General features: G+C 45.6%; 1 protein-coding gene across 1 annotated transcript; it reads left to right on the forward strand.

Moving 5' to 3' along the window:
- The first annotated feature begins 250 nt into the window (after positions 1-250).
- On the forward strand, positions 251-20,500 carry LIPG (lipase G, endothelial type). The gene is made up of 10 exons (XM_085629657.1): positions 251-610; positions 4,838-5,034; positions 7,726-7,905; positions 8,367-8,478; positions 10,264-10,488; positions 10,960-11,202; positions 13,347-13,467; positions 15,904-16,125; positions 17,085-17,195; positions 18,162-20,500. The coding sequence occupies exons 1-10, from the start codon at positions 523-525 to the stop codon at positions 18,193-18,195; spliced, it is 1,533 nt and encodes a 510-aa protein (XP_085485783.1). The 5' UTR covers positions 251-522; the 3' UTR covers positions 18,196-20,500.
- Positions 20,501-22,286: the final 1,786 nt, after the last annotated feature.

A 22,286-nucleotide genomic window follows, 5' to 3' on the forward strand; every position in this document is an offset into this window, starting at 1 on the left:
CCTGTGGGAGGGTGGGGGATTAACTGCCCTCTCCACCAATCCTCGCACCCGCAGCAGCCGCCACCCCCTGCCGGAGCTAGGAGGGGTGCAGCAGCTTTCATTCAAACAGGGCTCGCCACCGCCGCGTGTCAGCGGAGGGGCGCGACCAATCAGAGCGCGGCGCGGTGCATAAATTATGAAAATACGCATCTGCTGATGCCTCGGAAGACTTCGTCAGCACTGTTAAAACAAGTCTGCTCCTTTTCTCGCCGGACAGACGGGCAGCACCCTCTCAGCGGTCAGGGTGGTAGGGGGTTATTTATTTAATTATTTATTGACCCATCCCCCACCATCTCTCCCCCTGCACGGTGCAAACTATAACTTGTCTCCCGGAGCAGAACAACCTCAGAGAATCTCCCCACATACAGCTCTTTTAAAAGAACAAAAGACCCCCCTGACAGTCCTCATTTAAAAGATAAAAAAAAAGTAGCAGGGTCTCCGGTGAATTGTAGGTTTCCTACGACCATCCCCTTCCCGGGCGACATGAGAAGCTGGATTCTGTGCCTGTGCTTTGCATGCCTCCTCGCCCCCGTGGAACCCTCGCAGCTGGCCGCCGAAGGGCTGCTTCAAGGTAGGACTGTAGCTTAAAGTTTGTGAACTGCTTGCAAACATTTAAGTGTGTATATATCTGCCCGCTGCACGTTCGCTGTTTTCCCTTTGTATGCCTTTAAATCAGTTCGCCCTCTGTTTTTGTTCACACTCAAATTGCAATTTGTTTCAAATAAAAATGGACTTACAAATTTAAAAAATCACTTCGTCCGGTTGTGCATGTGTGTATCATAAGTATGTGCCCCCCTCCGTCGGCCTGGCTGTGTGTTTCACTTCTCTGAAATCTTAATTCGTTCGCACCCCGTGGACTCGCTTTACTCTGACTCATGATTTCAGCCGGGTGTGCGCTTCTTCCGTGTCGGGGGAGGGTGTGGACCTAGGGGCCGCAGTTAAGGTGCAGGCATCATGGGTAACCTGAGACCGGTGCGACCCTTACCCCAGTCGCCCTCCGCACATGAAGCGAGGACGCCTCGGTGCTGTCCGCAGCCTCCGGTACATGCGAGAGTTCATTCATTCTCCTTCTCAGTTTAGTTTCACGAATGAATGACCTGGTGAAGCTCCCGGCTGTGGGTGGCATACGCCCGGCACCGTTGACATGGTTACCGTGGGGTTTAGTTGCGCCGGTGTTGCAGCGCCTGGGATCATGGATGTAATTACTGTCAGGTGTCGGGCCGGAACCGGCGCCCCTCCTGTGTATGGGTTGCTGCTGAAGTGGGCGTGGCCTCTGCAATGCAAGGTTTCCCCCCCTTGGTCCTGCGGCTAGCAATAATGCCGTGGCCTTAGGGCAAATGAGGCAAACGTCCCCTTTGACTGCTATTGGGGGTAATAAAACAATTATCGGAGTACAGTGGCCCCCGGCGCCGCTGCCCCCGCGGTAGCGCCCTCTCTCCCGCCCTGCAGCAGGTTTCACCTGTCTCAGTCTCCGCCTATGTTTACTTTGGTGTGTTTTAAGACTAACAATGACGAGGCAGTTTGATTGCGTGGATACCTGTTAGTCGGAAGGACTGTCTTTACGCAGGGGGTGTGGCAGGGTGGTTGGCACTGTGTGAAATGTGTGTAGGAGGCGTTGATACGGTCAATGCATCGTCTCTCGCAAAAGGAAGTCACTGGCTCCCCCTTCCCCCCCCCCCCCCCTCTCCCACTCCCGGAGAGGGAGTCGTGCCGCATGAATGACAGACAGCGTGCACGCGTGTGGAGTGACAGCCTCTGGGCTGGGGGGGGGGGGGGGGGTGCGCGCCGGGAGTGTCTGGCACTGCGTGAAAGGTGTGGGCATGACTTGCACTCTAACTTAGAAGCATTTTTTCTGGTTAGCCACAGAGGCTGCAGGCTCCCTAGTGTGTGGCTCTTGCCACAGCATAAGTGGCACAGGCTGTGGGGGCATCAAAGACCCAGGTCCGTGGCATTGAGTGGCACTAAAACGAGGGTCTCTTTGGCTAGCATTTTGGCAGCATTTCCTGCCTCCGTGCCGGGACCCTTCCCTGGCGCAGGCGCTGTTTGAGTGCTCGTGGGGGTTTCAACAGTCTTGCTGCGGGTGTGTGGCGCATGCACTTTGTGGCCCCGTCTCTTGGTATAGTTTGTGGTGAGAGTGAGTGGCATGATCGTGATGTAGGTTTTGTAGTAGGCACTGCATGGGGCCATCTGTGTGTAGGGTGTGGTGGATGTTTGGCTCGCTTGATGCCGGCCATGTGGCATGAACAGCGTGGGCTATCCTTGTTACAGCGATGTGGTAGGCGTGTGGTTGGATTGATGCTGGGTGCCTAGTAGGCACTTCGTAGCGCCTGTCTCTAGGTTAGGAGCAGCCTTCATTACGTTGATGCAGGGTGTGGGGCTTGTCTTTCTATAAGGCGTGGCATTTCCTTAAGGCAGGCTGTGTGGTATGCACCGTGGGGCGCATTATTTAACTGTAAAGTTCTGGGGTAGTAGCGTCCGCCATTGTTGTGATGTACAGCGTGGGGTCTAACTCTTTGTAGCGTGCGGTAGTAGTGGAAGGCGTGCGGTAGTAGTGGAAGGCACTCTGCGGGGCAGGTATCTGTGAGGTATGTCCGTGTTTTGTCGAGGGCGCCAGTAGTAACTTGTAAAGGAGAGGACAGCGCGTGTGGTCAGATGCTTGGCTAGAAGCGCTAGGAATAACTGTCCCGCGCGCTGGTGAGGCGGCTCCCTACTTGCATGCCATCGCTAGGCGTGTGTGCACACAACAGTGCAAATAGTTATTATCTCAGCAATATTCAAAGAAGCGCCTTGTCACGGTGGCGTCACCGGGCAGGTGTGGCGCCCTTGTTTCATGTATCAGGCAGGTACCGGGCTACTTGTGTGTACATTAATTAAAATCTACTTTGGCTCAGGGCAGGCAAACCTGAAGCAATCCTGAGCGCAGTTCGGAATATAATAAATGTGACCGCGTCCCGGGGGCTCCTGCTACAGACGCGCCCGTCTGCACATGCGAGGGGGTCCCCCGTGCACTACGCGATGCTCTGATTGTGCTGGCCCTGAGGGAGGCAGATGTAGGGTGTGGCCAGCCTCGGGCTGGAGCCTGTGCTCCCGGCTGCTCTCACTGGCACGGCAGGGTCCAGCCTAGCTCAGGGATGCATCGGGTCAAATGCATAATAACCCTGCGCTCTTTGGGGGCAGCCTGAAACTGCACTATTTATTGGCTGCGGACCTGCGGTGCTGTAGGATCTGCGAAAGCATACCTCTGGCTTGAGGGGAAGCAGGTGACACTCGTCTTCCAATGGGCTAAGTGTTCCTTGGCGCACACAAACGCTGCCAAACCATCTAAAGTGTTTTGAGTTTGCCGCACAAAATCGTTCACTAGAAAAGCCACCCAACAGCTTTAATGTTCGTTGGCTGCACAATTTCTGGAATTTTATTGGCACTTCCAGGCATGCTCCAACCAGCTTCGGTGTTCGCTGGCGCGCATCACATGCCAACCAATCAGAGGGTTTGAGTGTTGGCACCCAGGCATACTTCACCCAAACGTCCAACCTGCTTCAGTGTTTGTCACACATCATACTCCCACCCCGCCCGCCTATAAAATTGACTTGAGTGTTTTTTGTCCTACTTCATACTCCAATCAATCAATCAATCCATGGGTTTCAGTGTTGGCACGCAGGCATACTACATCGAACCCGCTTCAGTGTTTGTTGTCCTACATCTTAGTTCAACCAATCAATTGGTTTGAGTGTTGGCACATGGGCATACTTCAACCAACCGGCTTCAGTGTTGGTCACACCTGCACATGCTACCATACTCGACTATCTGACTTTACTGCTCATTGGCTCACATGGTACTCCATCCAGCCTCCAGTGTAGGCGCGAGTTCGATCTCCTAGGAGTCCACCTCACCTGCACGAGGCGCGAGTGCATAGAGTTCTGACATCCAGGGGGAGGGCACGCCTTCGGCGACTGCCAGTGTTCAAGGGAGTTTTTAGTTACTGTTGGCTCAGTGTGAAGTCTTACAGCCACACCCCTGCCTTCAGCCACACCCCTGCGTTCTGCACACTGCTAGTACAAGGAAAGGTCGCCAAACTGGTTGGCTCGTAGCCAGCAGCAAATATTCAAATCTAAAGGCTGCCATGACCTGTTTCTGTCAGACCCTGCTGGTGGACTCCTCAATAAAAAAAAAAAAAATAATGGCTAAGAGAAAAATATTATGTGGTCTCCAAAGCACACATTGTCCTAGTAGTCCCTAGCACTGAAAGGAACTACTTTATGTGTGGATGTTCTCCTTGTGAAAGGGCAGAATGCTGTCACTCACAGTGAAGTTAGCTAATGGCTGAAAGGAGTGGACTCTTTGCCTCAATCTGTGTGGCTTGGTGGGCAGGAGAAAAATGTAAATGACACATTAACCAACACCAACTAAACAAACGAGACACTTAAAGAAATTCCATTAACCACAGACAACCAACAGATGACATTGCCAGGACTGTGTGAAAATGGCGTCCATTTTATGAGAGCGCGTAGATGGCTTACTAATGGTAGAAGGTGCTGGGCAGATGCCGACATCTCAATGTCTGCTGCCCCCAATACTTTATTATCAAGGAAAGGTGGTCCCTATGGGGGAAGTGTGGCCTTGAACTCTCCCATAGGGACCACCCTTTCTTGGTAATTGTCTGGCCCAGGTAGCTGGGTTGCCCCTTTCCCCCCAATACTTCAGTATGTGTTGTACTGCTTGCTGCTTCCAGTATAATTGTTCATGGGTCACTGCTACACTGGTTCTTGATGGTCCATTGGATCTTTCTTTCTCCCACCAGATGACACAATCGCCAACATGTTGAAGGAGGTGCAAGAGCCTGCGGCCACGGAGGCTCTCCACGTGAAGTTCAATGCAAAGTTCTCCCAGGACTTTGAGGAGCAGGGCTGTTACCTCTCTCTGGGTCAGGATAAGTGCCTCGAAGACTGCCACTTCAATATAAGCGCCAAGACCTTTTTCGTGATCCACGGATGGACGGTAAGCATGCCTCCAGTAATGGAAGTACAGAAAACATGGTGGAAGGTGCTAGGGAGTATTTTGTTCCCCATTTGGAAATGGGGCTCCATGAGGTATGATACATGGTTGTAGTTCAGTCTGGAGTGTAATGCCCCTACATTTTGCTCCGTGTGTAGAGGGTGGTATGCTACGTTAATACCCGCTGTGCCGCCAAGCCACACTCTTGGGTGGGTTTCCCAGGTTCTGCTTTGTACCTTGTGTGTACCAGGTACAAAGGCCGGGCTCCATGTGGGTCGCATCATCACTTGTAGGGTTCAGTTGTGCCCGAGAGGGAAGGCTGTGGTAGCTTTACTCGAGTATTTTATTGCCAGAGGTTCTTAGTTTGTGTAGGATCTTCTCTGGGGTTGTGGCTACTCCTTGCAGTTTTATTCTTTGATCTGCTGCAGGTAGACAACCCACTACTGCCAAAATAGCAGGTTTACCCCACTTTTAGGTGTATGATTTTATATAAGGGCCTTGCCTTGACCCCTATATGCCTGCATAGCGTTACCATTGCAACTCTGTGCTGCAGTCAAGATGTGTTGGGATGGAAAGCCTTTGCAATGGGGCTTCTACACCAAGTTTGCTGTGAGTCTTGTTCCAATGACATGTGCTTTACCTCACCCGCACATTGACCAATCAAATGGTACTGGAGAAATTCTCATCTATAGACAAAATAAAAGTACTCTACAACTTAGATGGGCTCGCAGGCATATAACAACCGATGGGATGGAAGCGATTGTGCAGTTGATGTGGATGGATTTACTTCTGCTTGACCATCTAGAGAGTGCTCCAAGTGTACTGGGATCTCACCGTCTAGAGTGCTCCAAGTGTACTGGGATCTCACCATCTTGAGAAAGGTCAAAGTGTACTGGAATCCCCCCAGCGCCAGAAAATGGACTGTTCCCAAAATGGGTGCAGCACTCGGGGTTGGGCAAGCAGCCGTGAACTGGTATCTGGATGTGGACTTCTTGAGATGGCACTCAAGGATATCCTGCTAACCAGTTAAGACGCTGTGGACATACTGGGCCTGTTGCGTAACATAACCATGATGCTCTACCACAAGGTGCCTTCCTCACGCCATTTAAGTCCCAGTCTAAGCTGCACTAATTTGCCAGCTGAAATGCCAGAAACCGGTCCTAGGAAGCTTGTTTCCGGTCCAGGGAAGACATGGCTTGGCAGTTCGGGCTGGACTGTTCCCATGAGGCACAGGGTCAGACTGATTTGTATATGGCCATGTCTGAACTGGGGTGGCAGAGTGGTCTAAAGAACGGTGATGGATTAAACCCAGATCAGTTGACTGTGGGTGAGTGCTTGCAATGTTCAACACTCCGTCCATCATTTCCTTTGGTTAAGCTGCACTGTACCCTGCCGTACAGAGATTTCATAAATTGCCGAGCCCCTGCCCGTGGGTTCGTAGTCGCAGACCGTTTCCATAGTCTAGTCATGTGACTGGAAACTCTTGCCCATTCCTTCCAAACTTCTTGCAGTGAGCTCCTTCTTCACTCCGCATATCTCCATCACTTCAGAGCTTGCTCTGGCAGTAACAGTTCAGCATGGACACAGCAAGACCCAGTATTACTTTAACATCGCCCTTTGTTTTGGGATGGTTCTGCATGAGGGAGGTGGATAGGAAGGATAACGTGATTTGGTGCTAAAGATTCTGAGGGTGGAGTGCGGGTAACATAACCATCCAATATGGAGCTTTGCCCCCTTAGTCACTTTCTTGGTATCAAATTGGCCAACAAAGATTCTTATCCATCCTTCTTGGCCATTGATATTCCTCAAGGTGACGATTGATTTGTAATTTATTATTCATGGCGGTGCAACCGTCTAAACAAGGTTGAGCCATGTCAGTGTGTTGCTTATCATGTGGGTGTCCTCCAGAGAGGTACAATCACACAGAAAATGGTATCTTGGCAGAGAAGAGATGAATTCTGGCACATTATGCTCTTCAAAGAAGTTTTGCCTTCCCGGTTTGTTCCACAATATGTGCTCCAAGATCGCGATCTGCAAGTTAGCGTGCAGGAGGTTCCCTTCCTCGCTGATACATGATTAACATAAGCCAATAATGCAGGATTTGCAAATCCTGCTGTTGATTTGTGCACTAAAATTGTCTTCGAAAGCGGGTAAATGGGAGTTTATAATTCTAAAACCCCCAAGCTGTTAAATTAGATTTTAGTTGTCCGCGCAGGCATTTGTCTGACGCCTAAAATTATTTTATAAACAGTGTACACCTAATCTGTCATTGGGTTAAGTAGTCTTTGATTTCAGCTAATTCTTTCTTGTATCTAAAACTTTTATGCAGTAGAAGCACAGAACTAGTTATAAAACAAAAATGCAGCCAATGACTACTAAAGCTGTATCTTGTCCATGGTTTGGATACAGGCATGTGTGGACCATCTGTCCACGATAAAGACCATTGTGTTTGATAATGGCGTCTCAATACGTTTGTGGCTGCTGGACAATGACCACTTGCACAGCACCACGAGTACGCGGCACTGCACTGCATGCTTTGTACCAAGGACTTGAAAGAAGTCTCCTCATGCGTGACTGAGAGGCACAATGTGGTTGGTGGGAGCATAGTCTGTTTCTTCATGGTTGGCTGGACTGGTTTTGTTGGACTGTGGTTTTGTTTGACAATGTTTTTTTTTTCTTCCTCCCTCTGTGTAGATGAGCGGCACCTTTGAAAGGTGGCTGGAGTCGCTTGTGATGGCTCTTAGGGAGAGAGAGCAGGACTCCAATGTGGTTGTGGTTGACTGGCTTCCTCTCGCCCATCAACTCTATCCCGATGCTGTGAACAACACCAAGGCTGTGGGAGAAGACATTGCACGTCTACTGAACTGGCTGATGGTAAATGTTAGTTAATCATTGGAACAAGCCATTTTGAACCACACATTCGTGGGTTTAAAAAAAAAAAACCTTTTTAAAAGGAAATTTCAGTTTTTCCTTATTGAGATGCATTTGTAGTTGCATATTTTATTTGTTAGCAGTAATAGGGATGGGCCTCATCTGTTTGCATAACCTGGAAGGTTGGGGTCATATAGTATTTAGCCATATACACTTGCCAATAATACCTAGACTATTATACTTTTTTTTAATTCTAAAGTCTGCATCGCAGCGACTGTCATTGACTCTAGCATTAAACTTTTCTGAAGAAATGATCTACCTGTATGGAATTTGAACTTGTGACCTTGCCCTCGCACACTGACCGCGTGCAGCTGATGCTTTCACTCACACGTCACTCTTGCTGGCTTAGAAATGAAGTATTGTGGTAGAAGAGTGGTGTTGAACACCTTTCTATTTTTTTGCAGGAGAAGTGGAATTTCCCACTCCACAAGCTTCACCTGATTGGCTACAGTCTTGGCGCTCACGTCGCGGGGTACGCCGGCAGTTTCGTAAACGGCACCATTGGAAGAATTACAGGTTTGTTTCACTACTTTAACCAGGGGGATCTGACTGCTATATCTGAATGTCACTGAGCACCAGATTTTTCCTATACTACCCCTTCTTACATTTGAGGTAACCTATTCTGTATTTCACACATTACAAAACGCTTCCCACCTCACTGATTTCTGCTTCCTAAAATGCCAGGTTGAGACCATAGATTGGCAGGGCCTTTAACATTAAGTGCTACATAAAGCTTGCTCCGTTCTTTTAATATGGATGGAAGAGGTGTGGGGCATATTAAGTGTGCTACACAGATTACCTCCATGGAGGGAGTGGACTCCAACGGCAGGATTGGGTATTCAAGAAATTAGCATGTGGTAGATGTTCCTGACTAAGGGGATGTTCACTAGAGGGATCGGTTTTCTAGTAAAAAATCAGACGTGGTGGGGGGGGGGGGGAGTAGAAGCATGCAGAAAGATCATTCAGCCTCCAAGTTTAGCATGTCTTACGCAAAAGAGTGAACTTGGTGATTTACTGGTATCTCAATCTTAAACCCTCAACCAATATTTGCCACTGGCTTCAAAAGCTTGGCCCATTATGGGCAATAAAGGCCAAAACTTGTTGACCGTATATGTGTGATGCTAAGGACAACTTGTATGTCCAAACATCACCACTTCACCTTTTAATCTTACCCCTGTATACTGCACCTAGATTAAACATACATTTTTAGATATAGGAGGTAATTTTATATATCCCTACATGGCTCCTACCAGTACTTTCCCTCGAAAGGAGACGGTACTCACCTAGGGAAGCTAGTACCTAGGTGCGAAAACCAATTATTACGCTGCCCAACACTACACCATAGTGGTGATTACTTAACACACCAATGGCAAATAATGGTTGAGGGTTTCGGGTTGACAACTGGTACACTAAATATACCAGTAGATCACCAAGTTCACTCTTTAGATAAGTTTTATCGCCACACCATTTTTTTTTCTTCCAGGAAAGCAAACATTCTACCGGTGCTCGTGTGTTGGTAAATTTGTCGGGTTGCGACTGTCTAAAACATTGGTCTGTACAAAGCAAAAATCAAATGTTATCTACTGCTTTTGTGCAACTGGTAACCATACACCACTCTTTAATGAAAAAAATAAAATACTTTCTTCACTTTTTTCTTCCCCTGGGTGCTGCATAGCCTTAAGTCTGGCATCTCCTTGATTGTGAGAATTGGTGAGCAATTGATGTAGATTTGCATAAGAACATGAGCTAGTTATTATCTTCCAATAAAGCAATTGCCATAAAGCTTCTAGACTCGGGACACTCTTATTGTATATCTTCAGGATATGGTTGAGATGCACAACCACCTTGTGCCTGGCTTGCGCTGACTGAGCAGTGTAGTGTGCTGATCCCATAGCCTTCTCATTTCCACTAGGACGTAGAAGCAATTGTCGTACAGCTTGATATTGGTGCTGATGGTGAACTATTTCCCTCTTTTTCTTTGTATCTTGATGCCTGCTAGTAGCAAACCCATAGCTGACTTGAAGCAGGAATGTGTTTGTACAAAGCTTCTTCTACGCCTTTGAGTTGGTTCATCTTTGATGTTGGCTTGAGCGCAGTGCAGTCTTTGACACAAATGACTTGTGTTGGCTACACTGGTTGATTAGACTTGTGGACCTCTTCTGTTAAAGGCTTCCTCATGTTTTCTTCCCTTTTGCCCCTGTGGCACAAGGGAATCACTTTCTGTAGGAGAAGGCAAAAATAGTGAACAGCAACACACATCTAATGAGTGGTTATTTCTATAAATCTCTCGATGTCTTTCAGGTTTGGATCCAGCTGGCCCGATGTTTGAAGGTGCAGAGCCAGACCAGCGCCTGTCCCCCGATGATGCAGACTTTGTGGACGTCCTTCATACATACACGCGAGGGGCACTGGGCGTAAGCATTGGGATCCAGATGCCCATCGGTCACATGGATGTCTATCCTAACGGAGGGGATATTCAACCTGGCTGCGGCTTTGGCGATGTTCTGGGAGCGCTCGCATATGGAAGTAAGTTTTGACCATTAGACTTGTGGTTAAGCCATTGTGGATGCACCTTTGCATCTTCTAGGCTCTTGGCGAAAACAGTGTGGCCCAATTTTGGACGCACTTGTCTTTCCCTCTATTTTTTTACTCGCCTATTGGGTTATGGGTTGAGGTTCGGTATTGTGCGGGTAAATATAAGTTTAAAATAACATGAACATGTGAGGTCTCCTATAAATGTGCAACAAGAACTTTAAATCAAGTCCCCTTGGTGAAGACAAACTCTTGCTTTTTTCAGTCAGAACTTTTAGAACTGAAAAGGTTTAATATTTCATCTGTTGCACATTTTTGCAAATGTAACCCTTTCAGTTCTATTCAGCAGAAGTCAGCCATTTTGGATTGGACAACATCAATGCTTTTCCAGACCTAATGTTTCACATGTTTTCTGTTGGTTTGTGTGAGCAGAGCTGCCAAATTAATCAGTTAGTGTTTTTTCAGATTTTGGCGAAGCCCTGAAATGTGAACATGAAAGGGCAGTGCATCTTTTCGTGGACTCACTCGTGAACCAAGACAAAGAGAGCTTGGCCTTTCGATGCACAGACTCCACCCGCTTCCGGAAGGGCATCTGCCTGAGCTGTCGGAAGAACCGCTGCAACAACATTGGGTACAATCTCAAGAACATCAGGAGCAAAAGGAGTAGCAAGATGTACCTAAAGACGCGGGCAGATATGCCTTTCAAAGGTAAGGGCTTGTCTTGTCAGTGGAGATCCATATGTGCAGGAATGTGACTATGGCTTCAAATTCCTCCAAAGAGTAGCTTTTTTTTCTTTTTAATTTCCATTTGGCCAAGTTATGAGCTTTGCCTGAAGCAGTTCAAAGTGTACACTTAATTATAAACATTACCACAGGAGTATGCCAGTAGCCGTGGAAGGCCAAGGCTTTGGATCATGCAACTTAGAAAATAGAGTGATGGTCAGAAAGGTAAAGTAATGCAGAAATGGGACACAGGGTAGAGATCTGAACAGCTGTGACCAAGATATTGTCAAGACAGAAATCACCAATAGCAGTATGGCCATGACAAATTAAATACATTTTCCCTTGTCGTAGTCTGTCACTCTGCCTATCGCCGGACCCCACTGCTATAGAGACCTACACAGGCCGCGGCTGGTTCTAGTTTTAGTGAGCCAAGGACATTTGGGAGGTACAAAGACCCATCTGGCCATGTATGTTCTCTAGTTCTCCAAGTAACTGGTTATGAGATGCAATCTTACTGACCAGTGTGTGAGTAAGATCAGATTTTCACGGAAGAACTTTGAATTAAGAGAAAGTAACTTCTTAATTTTGTCGGTGTCAATAATACATGCTTTATAACAAGGCCGATGGTTTGAAAGGAATTCTAAAAACCGATCACAATGGAAATTGATGTTCCGTGAGCATAGTCTCGTGTATTGGGTTAAAGGGTAGAGCTATTGTTATAGTAAGCATAAAATAACAAGCATAGACAATTGGGACCTTCTAAGTATTTAGTTATGCAGCACAATATCCTTGGTGCAACTACATCAACTGTTGCGTGGCTAAACACTTATAAGGTCCCAAAGGCGAGACCTATTGGCTATGCCAATGCTTGGTGTGGTTTGTGGTGTGTGTGGTTTGTGGTGTGTGTGGTCGGGTGTGTGTGTGGTTGGGTGTGTGTGTGTGTGGATGTGGTTGTGGTTGTGTGTGACAGTAATACTAAAAGCATCTCAAACTAAAGGAACACAAACATCAAGTTTGTGGAAAGAGAAAGCGTGTAAGTCAAAACGGGCGCAGGAAAGCATTAACACAACAACAAATCCAACACGATCACTTAGCGAAGACTGAGTGCTGATAATGGATACACACAGCCCATCATCTTAAGAGTTCGATTGCAGCCAATGTGCACTCAAACCTGCCCCCTCCTTGTGAGTTGCACCCCATATTTCATGAGTTGTAATTGCTGCACCCACCATAGGGCTTTGAGATCTAAAGCGCTACATAGGTCTAATCGATTAACCAGTTGCCAACATGCTGTGCTTTTAAAGAGAATGTGCCAAAAGTTTCCAGCTTCCTCATTGCATGAAAGCACCACGAAAGGACTCCCTGAATGGTGCAACGGACATGAAGCAGCCGCTGCCATCAGAAATAAACACTGAACGTTGTCCAGTTTCACAGTAACATTTCCTTCAAGTTCTTTAAGTCACAAAACGGTAATACTAAAAGCATCTCAAAATAAAGGAACACAAACATCGAGTTTGTGGAAAGAGAAAGCACATTGTAAACAAATGGGCACAGCAAAGCATTAATACAACATGTTCTTTGATGTTCTTTGAACGAGAACATCAATGGGGCACCGCTAAAGTGATTGCGGGCGCCTAATGAGCATGACGAGGTTTGCCAGCCTCTGCTCCAAAGCCCGCGCACATGCACTGTATCTCTAGGCTGGCCATGGTACCATTTTTTTTGAGCCCTCACAAAAAGTCTCGCCAGACCCGCGCATGCGCTGGGTCAGGCAAGGCCTAAAAATGTATCTCTCACCTTAGAATGACTGTCAGTAGGCGATTTGGGGGAGGGAAGGTGACCGTTTAAGAAGGGATTTATTGTGGCTGTCGCTCTAGGGTCGTGGCCTACAGGATATTGAAGTTGCAGTGGTGGTGCAAAAATATTTTTTATGTTTTTAAGTTTGGGACTTTTAATCCTAATGTGTGTGATTGGATCATTGTAGTTAAATGGCACATCTGTTTTTCTCTAATGGGTGTTGTGTTTAGGGGCATATGCTGTTCAGGGTACGAAGTTTGTCACATTGTCTTTTTACAAATTTTTTATTTTCTATTTGCTAGACTAACTCTATCGGAATCTTTATTTTGTAGCTTACCACTATCAGATGAAAATGCACATCTTTAACTACAACACCTTTGAGGAAGAGGAGCCGAGTTTTACTGTTGAGCTTTATGGCACAAATAATGACACACTGCCGCTTGCTTTAGAAAAGTAAGTAGCATGGATTCCTTAACTAAATCCTGAAAAGATCCAAGTGTTCCTTTCAATTTGGGCCTGTGCAATATGGTGAAGATAGCTGGACCACTGGCATAGGTCTCAATCTATTAGATGGAGCTGCTATTTTAATAAACCTGTTCTGAACTAAAGCTAAGATATTGGCTTCTTGTGGCTGGTAGTATGCATTTGCCGCCACTAGCTCGCATGAGGTTCATTTCGTTCTTCTAAAGACCTACAATGGTACTCTCGTTCCATCCTGTACATGACAATCTGAACTCCAATGTTGTGCTCATTTTAGAAGGAAGCATTAAGATCCTGAAATCTCATTCCTCTTCTGTCTGCTTCCTTCTCTTACTCACCTGTGTGGGTCCTTGCTTTGTCCATTACCACCAACCTCAAACATTTTCAATGAAGATCTCTTGGGAGAACCCCCATTAAATCATTCAGACTTGCTGCATCCAATCCTGCACCTGGCTGGGACCAGTCAGTGGCATAGAACCCAAAGACCTTTAAGTCCTCATCCCTTTGATAATGCTAAACCTGATAATCCGGTGGCGATATTAGATGGGCGAGATGGTTATCTGTTGGCACTATTTGTTTCTGACTTTCTCTTCTGCTTTCTTTGCACAGTTGACCTCCTATTGAATTTTCTGGGCTGGAACTGTGTTCCCCTCCTTTGTCGAATGCCAGTCTAGAAAGAGCAGTCCATGCTTATTGTTGGAATGACCAGTCTTCCTCTTTTGGTACCCTCCCGCATACTTAATCTCTCAACCCACTAGCTGCTACCTCCTTACGAAATCTAAGGTTTACTACAAATGTCCTAACATGACCATCTCCATCAAACATTTCATCTAATATTCACTTTTGACTGACATACAATGTCCATAAAAGCTGTACTTTCAAGCAAACCTGCAAATGTCAATTAAGAAGCTATTGATAAGCAAATTATTTCCCCAACCCTTCGTGGTACTGTAACCGGGTGAAGGAATAAAAAGAAGGCAAATCTATATGGCATCTTGAAAATCAGTATTGATCGGAATACTCATATGACCCGAGCTAGGTCTACAGACAGCCGTCCGTGTAGATTTTGCCAAGATCAGCACCCAGCGGTACAACACTGTTCCAACACTACTTGCATGAGAATTGTTCCATCAATAGCCCCGTATTTCATTGCCGCCACAAATTCCCTTCCCACTTCTGCATCTCCCACCTTTAATGAGAAGCTACCCGTTAAATCAGTGGTGTCCTATCTGGATCTACGGGGAGCCTAGTCTATGGCAGGTTTTCAGGATCAATAAATGTGCATGCCATTGAGAATAAATTACGTAGTTACTGGTTGTGTTGTAAAGCGGGGTTCCCTGAATTTAAAATGATTGTCCATTCTGCAAACCCACATGCTCCAGCACCACCTAGCTGGGTTCCAATTGATTTCCTCCATACTAAGGATCTGTCCTTTTGAAGGCAGCCTGAAGAAAATATTACCCCTTAACAATAATGGGGTGTCCCATTGTCTCTGAACCTGGTTTCAGACGTCCCGCAGGGCAGGCCGGTTTAGTTCCTTCTTCGCTGACAGATCATAGAATCCTTTTGTATCTTTGAGGCCAAGAAGAATCATGTAGCCTTGAGTTTTGGCCCAAGTGTGCGCAGATGAAGTAGGCACCTTGATAATTACAGATGCACACAAGGCCATGTAAATAAGGTCCACATCGAGGACCCGCCCCTTTTTATAGTTCTGGATATATTTGATCCAGGTCTACCTGCAGCAAGTTGGATAGATGCAGTCTCTATTGAAACCAGGCTGATTTGAATTCCCTTAGTCCTGAAGAAGCCCCATTGTGATGTGTCGGCTGAACACACTTTCCACTTTAACAAACCGAATAAGTGTTTCTTAATGTCTTCCATACTACATCAAAGGCATAAGTATTTGTTTGAACATTTCAACCAGTGATGAACGGATTCCCTATTGAGTTATTCTTTTTGTTTATTGTGCAATGTTTAGTGTCTTGTTTATTGGATTATGTCTTGGGTGATTCACCCTTTGTATGGCACTTATATTTAATTATGCATGTTGTGTAACTGTACTGTTTTTGGTATATGACCTGTGTTCCTTCATGCTAATATACCGTATCATTTCTTTGTCTGCTTCATTATTTGATACTATCAAGATATTTTAGATATTGCAACATTGATGTGCTTTTCCTAGTTTATCAGGATAAACGTCTCTTTTCAAAAGAAATTGCATATTAATCGATGGAACCTTTTTTTTTATATACCAAAGAAAATATTGGTCATGGCAAATTGGTTTGCTTAATGAAAGAGGTGTCTAGTGTTGGAAACTTCAACTGTTGGTGACGTTTTAAATATCTGGAGAATTGGTGATGGCAAAGATCCCTTCCAGGCTTAGTCAAGTTCTTCTGTCTTGATTTGCAGACCTGACAAGATTGGCTTCAATTTCACAAACACCTTCCTAGTTAGCACCGAAGACGACATTGGCGACCTCCTAAAAATCAAACTCTCCTGGCAAGGCACGTCTCGGACATGGACGTCCTGGTGGAAAGGTTTCAAGAGCTACTACTGGTCTCCGGAGGATGCCAGAAAGGAAGAGTTGCACATCCGGCGCATTCGCGTGAAGTCTGGCGAAACCCAAAACAAGTAAGCATGGTGGTCGTAACTTTTCCTTCATTAGCTAAAGTCAGTTTTTTTGCTCATCTGGTCGCGCGCTGGTAAAGAAGGCATTGAAGGGACCAGTCTAGTGGCATGTTACTGGATGAGTCCTGTCGGAATGCGCACCAACAACTAGGTCGTCCTAGCCACCACCTGTCTGCAGTCCTTGAATGGGAATCTGGCCGGGCCATAATTAGTTGGGCTTGTTTCATAGCAATGACCTCGCCCTGGAGCACATCTGTTTCCATCCATAGATTGCAAACCTGAGTCGTAGAGCAAGGGTTTGTAGATGTATAGGATCAGAAAACGTGCACTGTAGCCTTCTCGAATCTAGTTCTGCTGCTAGGAGCCAATAGCTCGTACTTGTAAATCTCGCAGGAGGCACATACCAGCGAGCACATAGCAGACATGGAGGGGATCATGCCCGCTGAGAAGCACAGATGCCCTTTTGCGCAGGGATGCAGCAGTTCCGTTTACAGCATGCCCTATACAGGGTGTAATCTCCTAATAATCCAATGGCTCATCTAAAGCCAGCACAGATTTAAATCTAATCGCCTAGGTTTTTATTTTCAAATGTTTTTCTGTGTATGATCGAGTCTCCATGTCGGACTTCGATAAAAATATTTCTTGCATGGCTTCCCAAGTTCAGAGGCTGTCAACAACGTTTTACATTGCGTTTTACACCCACAAAGAGCGAGGCAGAAATTGCATCTCTCCGGAAACGTTTCTTCATGCAGAAGTCTGTTCATTTTCATTTTAATTGGTTAATTTTCAGTTTAACGACATCTCATTGCACGGCCTACATTTGCAGGCCCCCCTCTCTGCCACAATGCCCAAATCTAACTCTGACACAAAGCTACCAGCCCCCTCCATTGTTTCTGCCATGTGCTCAAACCTGTGTGTGTCACTGCATATACCCCTGTTTATTAATGTCCCCCTCCTTCCAGGTTTACATTCTGTGCCGAAGACCCTCTGCTCATTAACAACCAGATCACGCCCGGTGGGGAGCTTTGGTTCGTCAAGTGTCGAGACGGCTGGGAAATGAAAAGGGGGAAGAGGTAAGGTGTTTTTGTTCACTTTATTAGGTTTCTTATGATTTACATACTTTTGTGCCTCTGCTTGAAATGGGCCAGTTTCCTCGAGCCTGTAATCTCAAGTGAACTGGGAATAGTTGACCAATTCTCTAGACCTGTTGCCCTGGGAACAAAGTCCTTTGAGATGAAGTTGGTGCCTTTACACTTTCTGGTGCTGAAGTGTTGCACCGCTTCCCCTTCTGGACATTGAAGGATTATACTTAAAGTCCAGCTTTTGGTCTAGGCTGGCACAGTATTCACTTCCTTGATGGCAGGCATTTCAAAGTGTCCACTGAGGGTGGGGCAGGGTGTCTCCTCTCCTTAAGAGTCGAAAGGGGAGGACCACCCGACCATCCTAGAAAGCAGCCCGCATTCTGTTCCTACTGCTCAGTATCTGAAGCCGCCTTTTTTAGGTACCAGGTCTTACTTGCCTGTAGAAGTGTACTTTGCAAGGCTACATCCTGGTAAAGATAATGTGTCAATACGGTGCTTCTAGCGGCTGCTCTCACCTACAACTTGCCTATGTACTTGTGGCATGCCCACTTGCAGACACAACTTGAACTCCAACTCAGAACCACCAACCCTTTCCCATTGAGGGAGTGGGGGTATCCTTTGTGACTTTAGCACTTTTGCCCAAAATGATGGCATTTTGCCAAACAAACCATAGTTTCTGCATTTGATGCATTTCCCCTCTACAGCTCAAATAAAGACTTAAGTATGCAACCAATGCAATGATTGGTGGAGAAGAGGCACTCAACCCAGTCAACACTTATTTTGTCTATGGTTTCGAGCTTGTTGGCAACTTAAATTTTGTAATTCTCGCCTTATGGTTAAAATATCGGGCATGTTTTGCATCACAATCGAAGTCTCATCACGAGAGCAGCTACTTCCACTCAGGGAGGGGGATGTTACAGCCTCTTTTACTAAAAGCATTTAATCTTTTTGTTCCAGATTTCATGTGAGCTCTCAACATGGCTTGCACTGAAGATCTACATCAAACCAAGATTGCCAAAAACACACTTGAAAAAGTTGCCGCGCAACCTGAACCCCAAGTGCCGTGCGGTGACAGGGAAGTGAACGCACTGAGGAGACTCTTTTCTCATGGTGGAGGGTTGGTGGCTGGTTTCTGGTCCTTCACACGCCTGTCCTGTTACTATGGATCCAATCTGAGGACCATCTAAAACCAAGAAAACTGGCCCCCTGCACAGACCGGAGCGCTTTCAATTTTCCTGTACCCGTGCACGAAGTTGTCCCAAGGAAAGGACTTCCAAGTTACACTTTTTTTTTGTTGTTTTTTTGTGGCAGGTTCCTAAGTGTATATATGGAGTTGGGTGTTGGATGCTGACGAAAGGACCTTCAGTTGGACAGAGTTCATGGACTCGTTCAGAGGTGAACTGAACTGGGAAGGAACCGTACTCATTCCGGCTATAAGATTGCACTTAATATGATTCAGAACAGACCATAATCAGATATATAGTTTTTTTTTTTTTTTTTTTTTTGAATGGATACAAATCGAAAAACTCTGGTCTGTATTTAGGAGATGTGTTACGCTGCTTCCCTGTTCTCTCACGTTTGCCCTTGTTTATTGAAGCATATTTGGGATTTTCATTGTTTACTTCCTCCATTTGTGGGGAACTGATCCCAGATGTGTGTGCGCGTGTGCCCTAGCCGCTGCTGTGCAGTAGGAAACCGGTTGTGTTTCAGGGCAGGTTCACAGTTGTCAGTATTTCATGCGTGTCCTGGCCAAAAACCCTACACTCGAGCTTGCGTCGTCGCAGTCTTATGAAGTAGTATGATGGAAGCAACATTTGTGTTCTGTCGGTGTGGCTGTTTGTGTTGTGTGCTGCTTGTACCGGTGGGAATTGTGAAGAGGGATGCCCTTTGAATTCTGTTTGCTCAGGTCTCTGAGCCCTGGTAGACTAGCACTGACTTGCGTTTTTATAGTTCACCAGTGGTGTATTTTGGGGGGCATTCTTGAAAACCTCTTAGGTGGTTTAGGTGTGAATGAAGGAATATGTGATTGAAGGGGACCCCTTTTGCCCCCTCCAGAAGCCTAGATATTTCTTCAAAGTAGTGGGGGAGGTTTTCCTGGAAGAGCCGACCCCCAGAAGATCATTTGTTTTGCAGTCAAAGCTTAGATATTTATTAGTAATTTTTAACATGCATTTTATTGGCATGTGTGCTGTTCTAGTGAAAGCTACCCTTTCTGGATTTGCTTTGTGCATCCACTCCTTGTATTGAAAGATTAACCCTGCCTCCTGATTGGTTACAGAAATGTGGAAGGCAGCATGTGCTCTCAGCTGTGCCAACAAAATGGCAGCTAAAAGATGAAGCTGCTGTAGAATGCCCCACAAGCTAAAGAATATGTTGACATAAAAATGTTGAATCCTAAAAGGAGGAAGGGTTGTTTCTAGGGTGCTAAGAGGTGTTACTTCATGAATGTTGTGCAGGCTTTGCTTGGTAAGTTGCTGACCATTGTAATATGGCCATGTGATTCTGTTGAAATGAACTTGCACACCCTTATCGTTGCCTGAAACATTGCACTCGGGTTGCCCATTGTAATGCACTTGTGAACTTTTTGTAGATCTAATTTATTTTTGTAGGTGGGGGTTGAGCAGATGACTTTGCTCGTGTACTGAAGCTTGCATGAAAGAAGTCTCAATGTAAGGTTGCCCATAAATGCACCATAATGGTGCGAGAAGAAAACTGGAAACCTTGAATATATAGATTTCAGTGGTGACATACTGTCATCAGTGACTTAATACCTATCTGCTTTGTAAATGTGTGTTTTGGTTTCTCTTTGTTGGCTAAAACGTTTTTTCCACCCTGTCTCAGACTAGGCAGCCTTAAAAAAACAAAAAAAAAGTTGAAAAAAAAAACTAAAGAATGTTTTTAGGACAGAGTATTTTCATTGGCTGTGAATATTTTGATATATCAAAGCCAAGGCTTCCTTGTTTTTGTCCCTTCAGCCCTCTGTCTCTCCACTTGTGGACCAACCATGCCCGATCCTAGCGAGTCGGGATCTCATTCCATGTTGAAGTTAGTCTCTATTGGGACAGATGGAGCATTGTTGTGAACTTTCTTGTGTGCGCGCACATTGGAGCCCACGATATTTGTGATGCCTTTTTATCATTATGCCATATTTATACAGTTCTCCAAATCTTTGTATGTATAACTTGTAGTATTTATTTTCTATGTATATAATATAAAAAATGTTAGTTGCACATGCTTTTTGAATTAACAGTGACTACTTTCGGAAAAAAATGAAATAAAAAAAAAAACTCGTCAAACGGTGCCTTAGCAATTGTTTTGGAAAAATGTTACGGCTAATTTCTGGAGACATCCTGCATTGCTTATTCGAATTTTAAAAACTTTTTCAGCACAAAAGTAATTTTGATAGCCTGGCTTGGTTATGACTCTCCTGGTTCAACTTTGTCAACCTAGAAACTGTTTCCCCTCTTCTCCACCCCTCCCTCGTCCTCCCTTACACTTCAAAGACTATTATGAAAATGACCCCACATATCCAATGTTGAATCCATATTTTACACAAGAGGGAAGTAGTCTAAAATGCACTACCGGCAAAACTGAACTATTAACACCAAGTCCTAACCAATCTAATTAACAGTTCAATAAACATTCATGGGCCCTCAAGCAAGTGGACTTTGCACCGAATTAACAAATTCGGTTCTACTCTATTAGCACTAGTACAACATGGCGCCCAAATTGTTCTTCTCTACTCTTAATGCCCTCCAATCTCTAAAGAAAAACTTCTTGCATAACTCCAGAGCTCACTATATGAATTGTGTGGAAATGGGCAATATTGGCGTTCAAAGTCATTTAAGCATTTTAAACCGATCATGATTTGAATATTAAGGGGCTGTCTTCAGAGTGTCTCATCACTCCAGTTTTGTTGACGCACCACATCTCAGATTTACTATTTGCTGCAAGGCAGTGCAGCAATGAAATTGGCTGCACTGCCTTGTGTCGAAGGGAAAGTGAACATATGTGTCACCTATTAAGATATGGTGCATTCCCCCCCCCCCCCCCCCCCTGCTCTAACACTTTTGGCTGCCATGCGCCAACATACACACCCTTGTGCTGTAATACAAGGCTGTGTGTGTTCTCTAAAGCATAGCTTTGTACTGGAAGGGTATCCTTCCAGTGAAAAAAACCTTTAACACGTTTCCCAGTTTGTATGTGTGCTGTACAATGCAACATGCATGCAAGGTTCGAAAAAATAAAGGGAAATAAACATTTCTCCTCATTACAACTGCCTTGAGGAGGTGTAAGGTTTAGCCACAAATTTCTGTTTACAAATGTTAGTAGACGGGGATATGCATCCAAGCCCGTCGGTGGCTGCATGGGATGGCCCTGTGCCACCCATGGTACGCCCCTTGATGCAAACTAGGGCATAGCTCAGTTTTGCTTTGGGGAACTTTGCAACACACATCCTGGTTTGTTAGATCACAAATACGATGCAATGCAAACCTGGTAAAGTTAGTAAATATTGGCCACCTTTTTCTGCAGTCTGTTAAATTCTTATGCACTCTTTCTCCTGATTTATCTTTCTGAAACCCTTCCATCTGCTTATCTCAAACCTAATCTCTTTCCTCTTCAGCACCATCTCTTCACTCTCTCCTTCACATACTTTCTTGCACCTCCCTATTCTAAGCTCTGCCTTTTCTTTTCCCTGGCAATATTTCCATGGTTGTGTACCTTCTTCACCCTCTTTGCATAGAATTACATATATAATTGGCGCACCTGACCATTGCTCTGTGCACTTGGAAGAAATGCCATGGATTGGATGACCATGCCTGCTGAACACCCTTATGACCCCCTGATGGGCACTGTGAGATTCGCTCTGCCCTGAGCTGAACTGCACAGCCCATAAACGTGGCCCATTCCAAACACTCACACAGATGTATAGAGGCAGCTCATTTCACAGTACGCACTATACATGAGTAATGATTTGCATGGGGGGGGGGACTACAGAAACGTACCCCCCTCCCCCAAAAAACTCTAGGATTCAAACGTAAGCCAAACATGAAATCTAAACGGAAACCATATTGCTGTTTC

Source organism: Triturus cristatus, chromosome 2_1, assembly GCF_964204655.1.
Source record: "Triturus cristatus chromosome 2_1, aTriCri1.1, whole genome shotgun sequence".
In the NCBI taxonomy this organism is placed as follows: domain Eukaryota; kingdom Metazoa; phylum Chordata; class Amphibia; order Caudata; family Salamandridae; genus Triturus; species Triturus cristatus.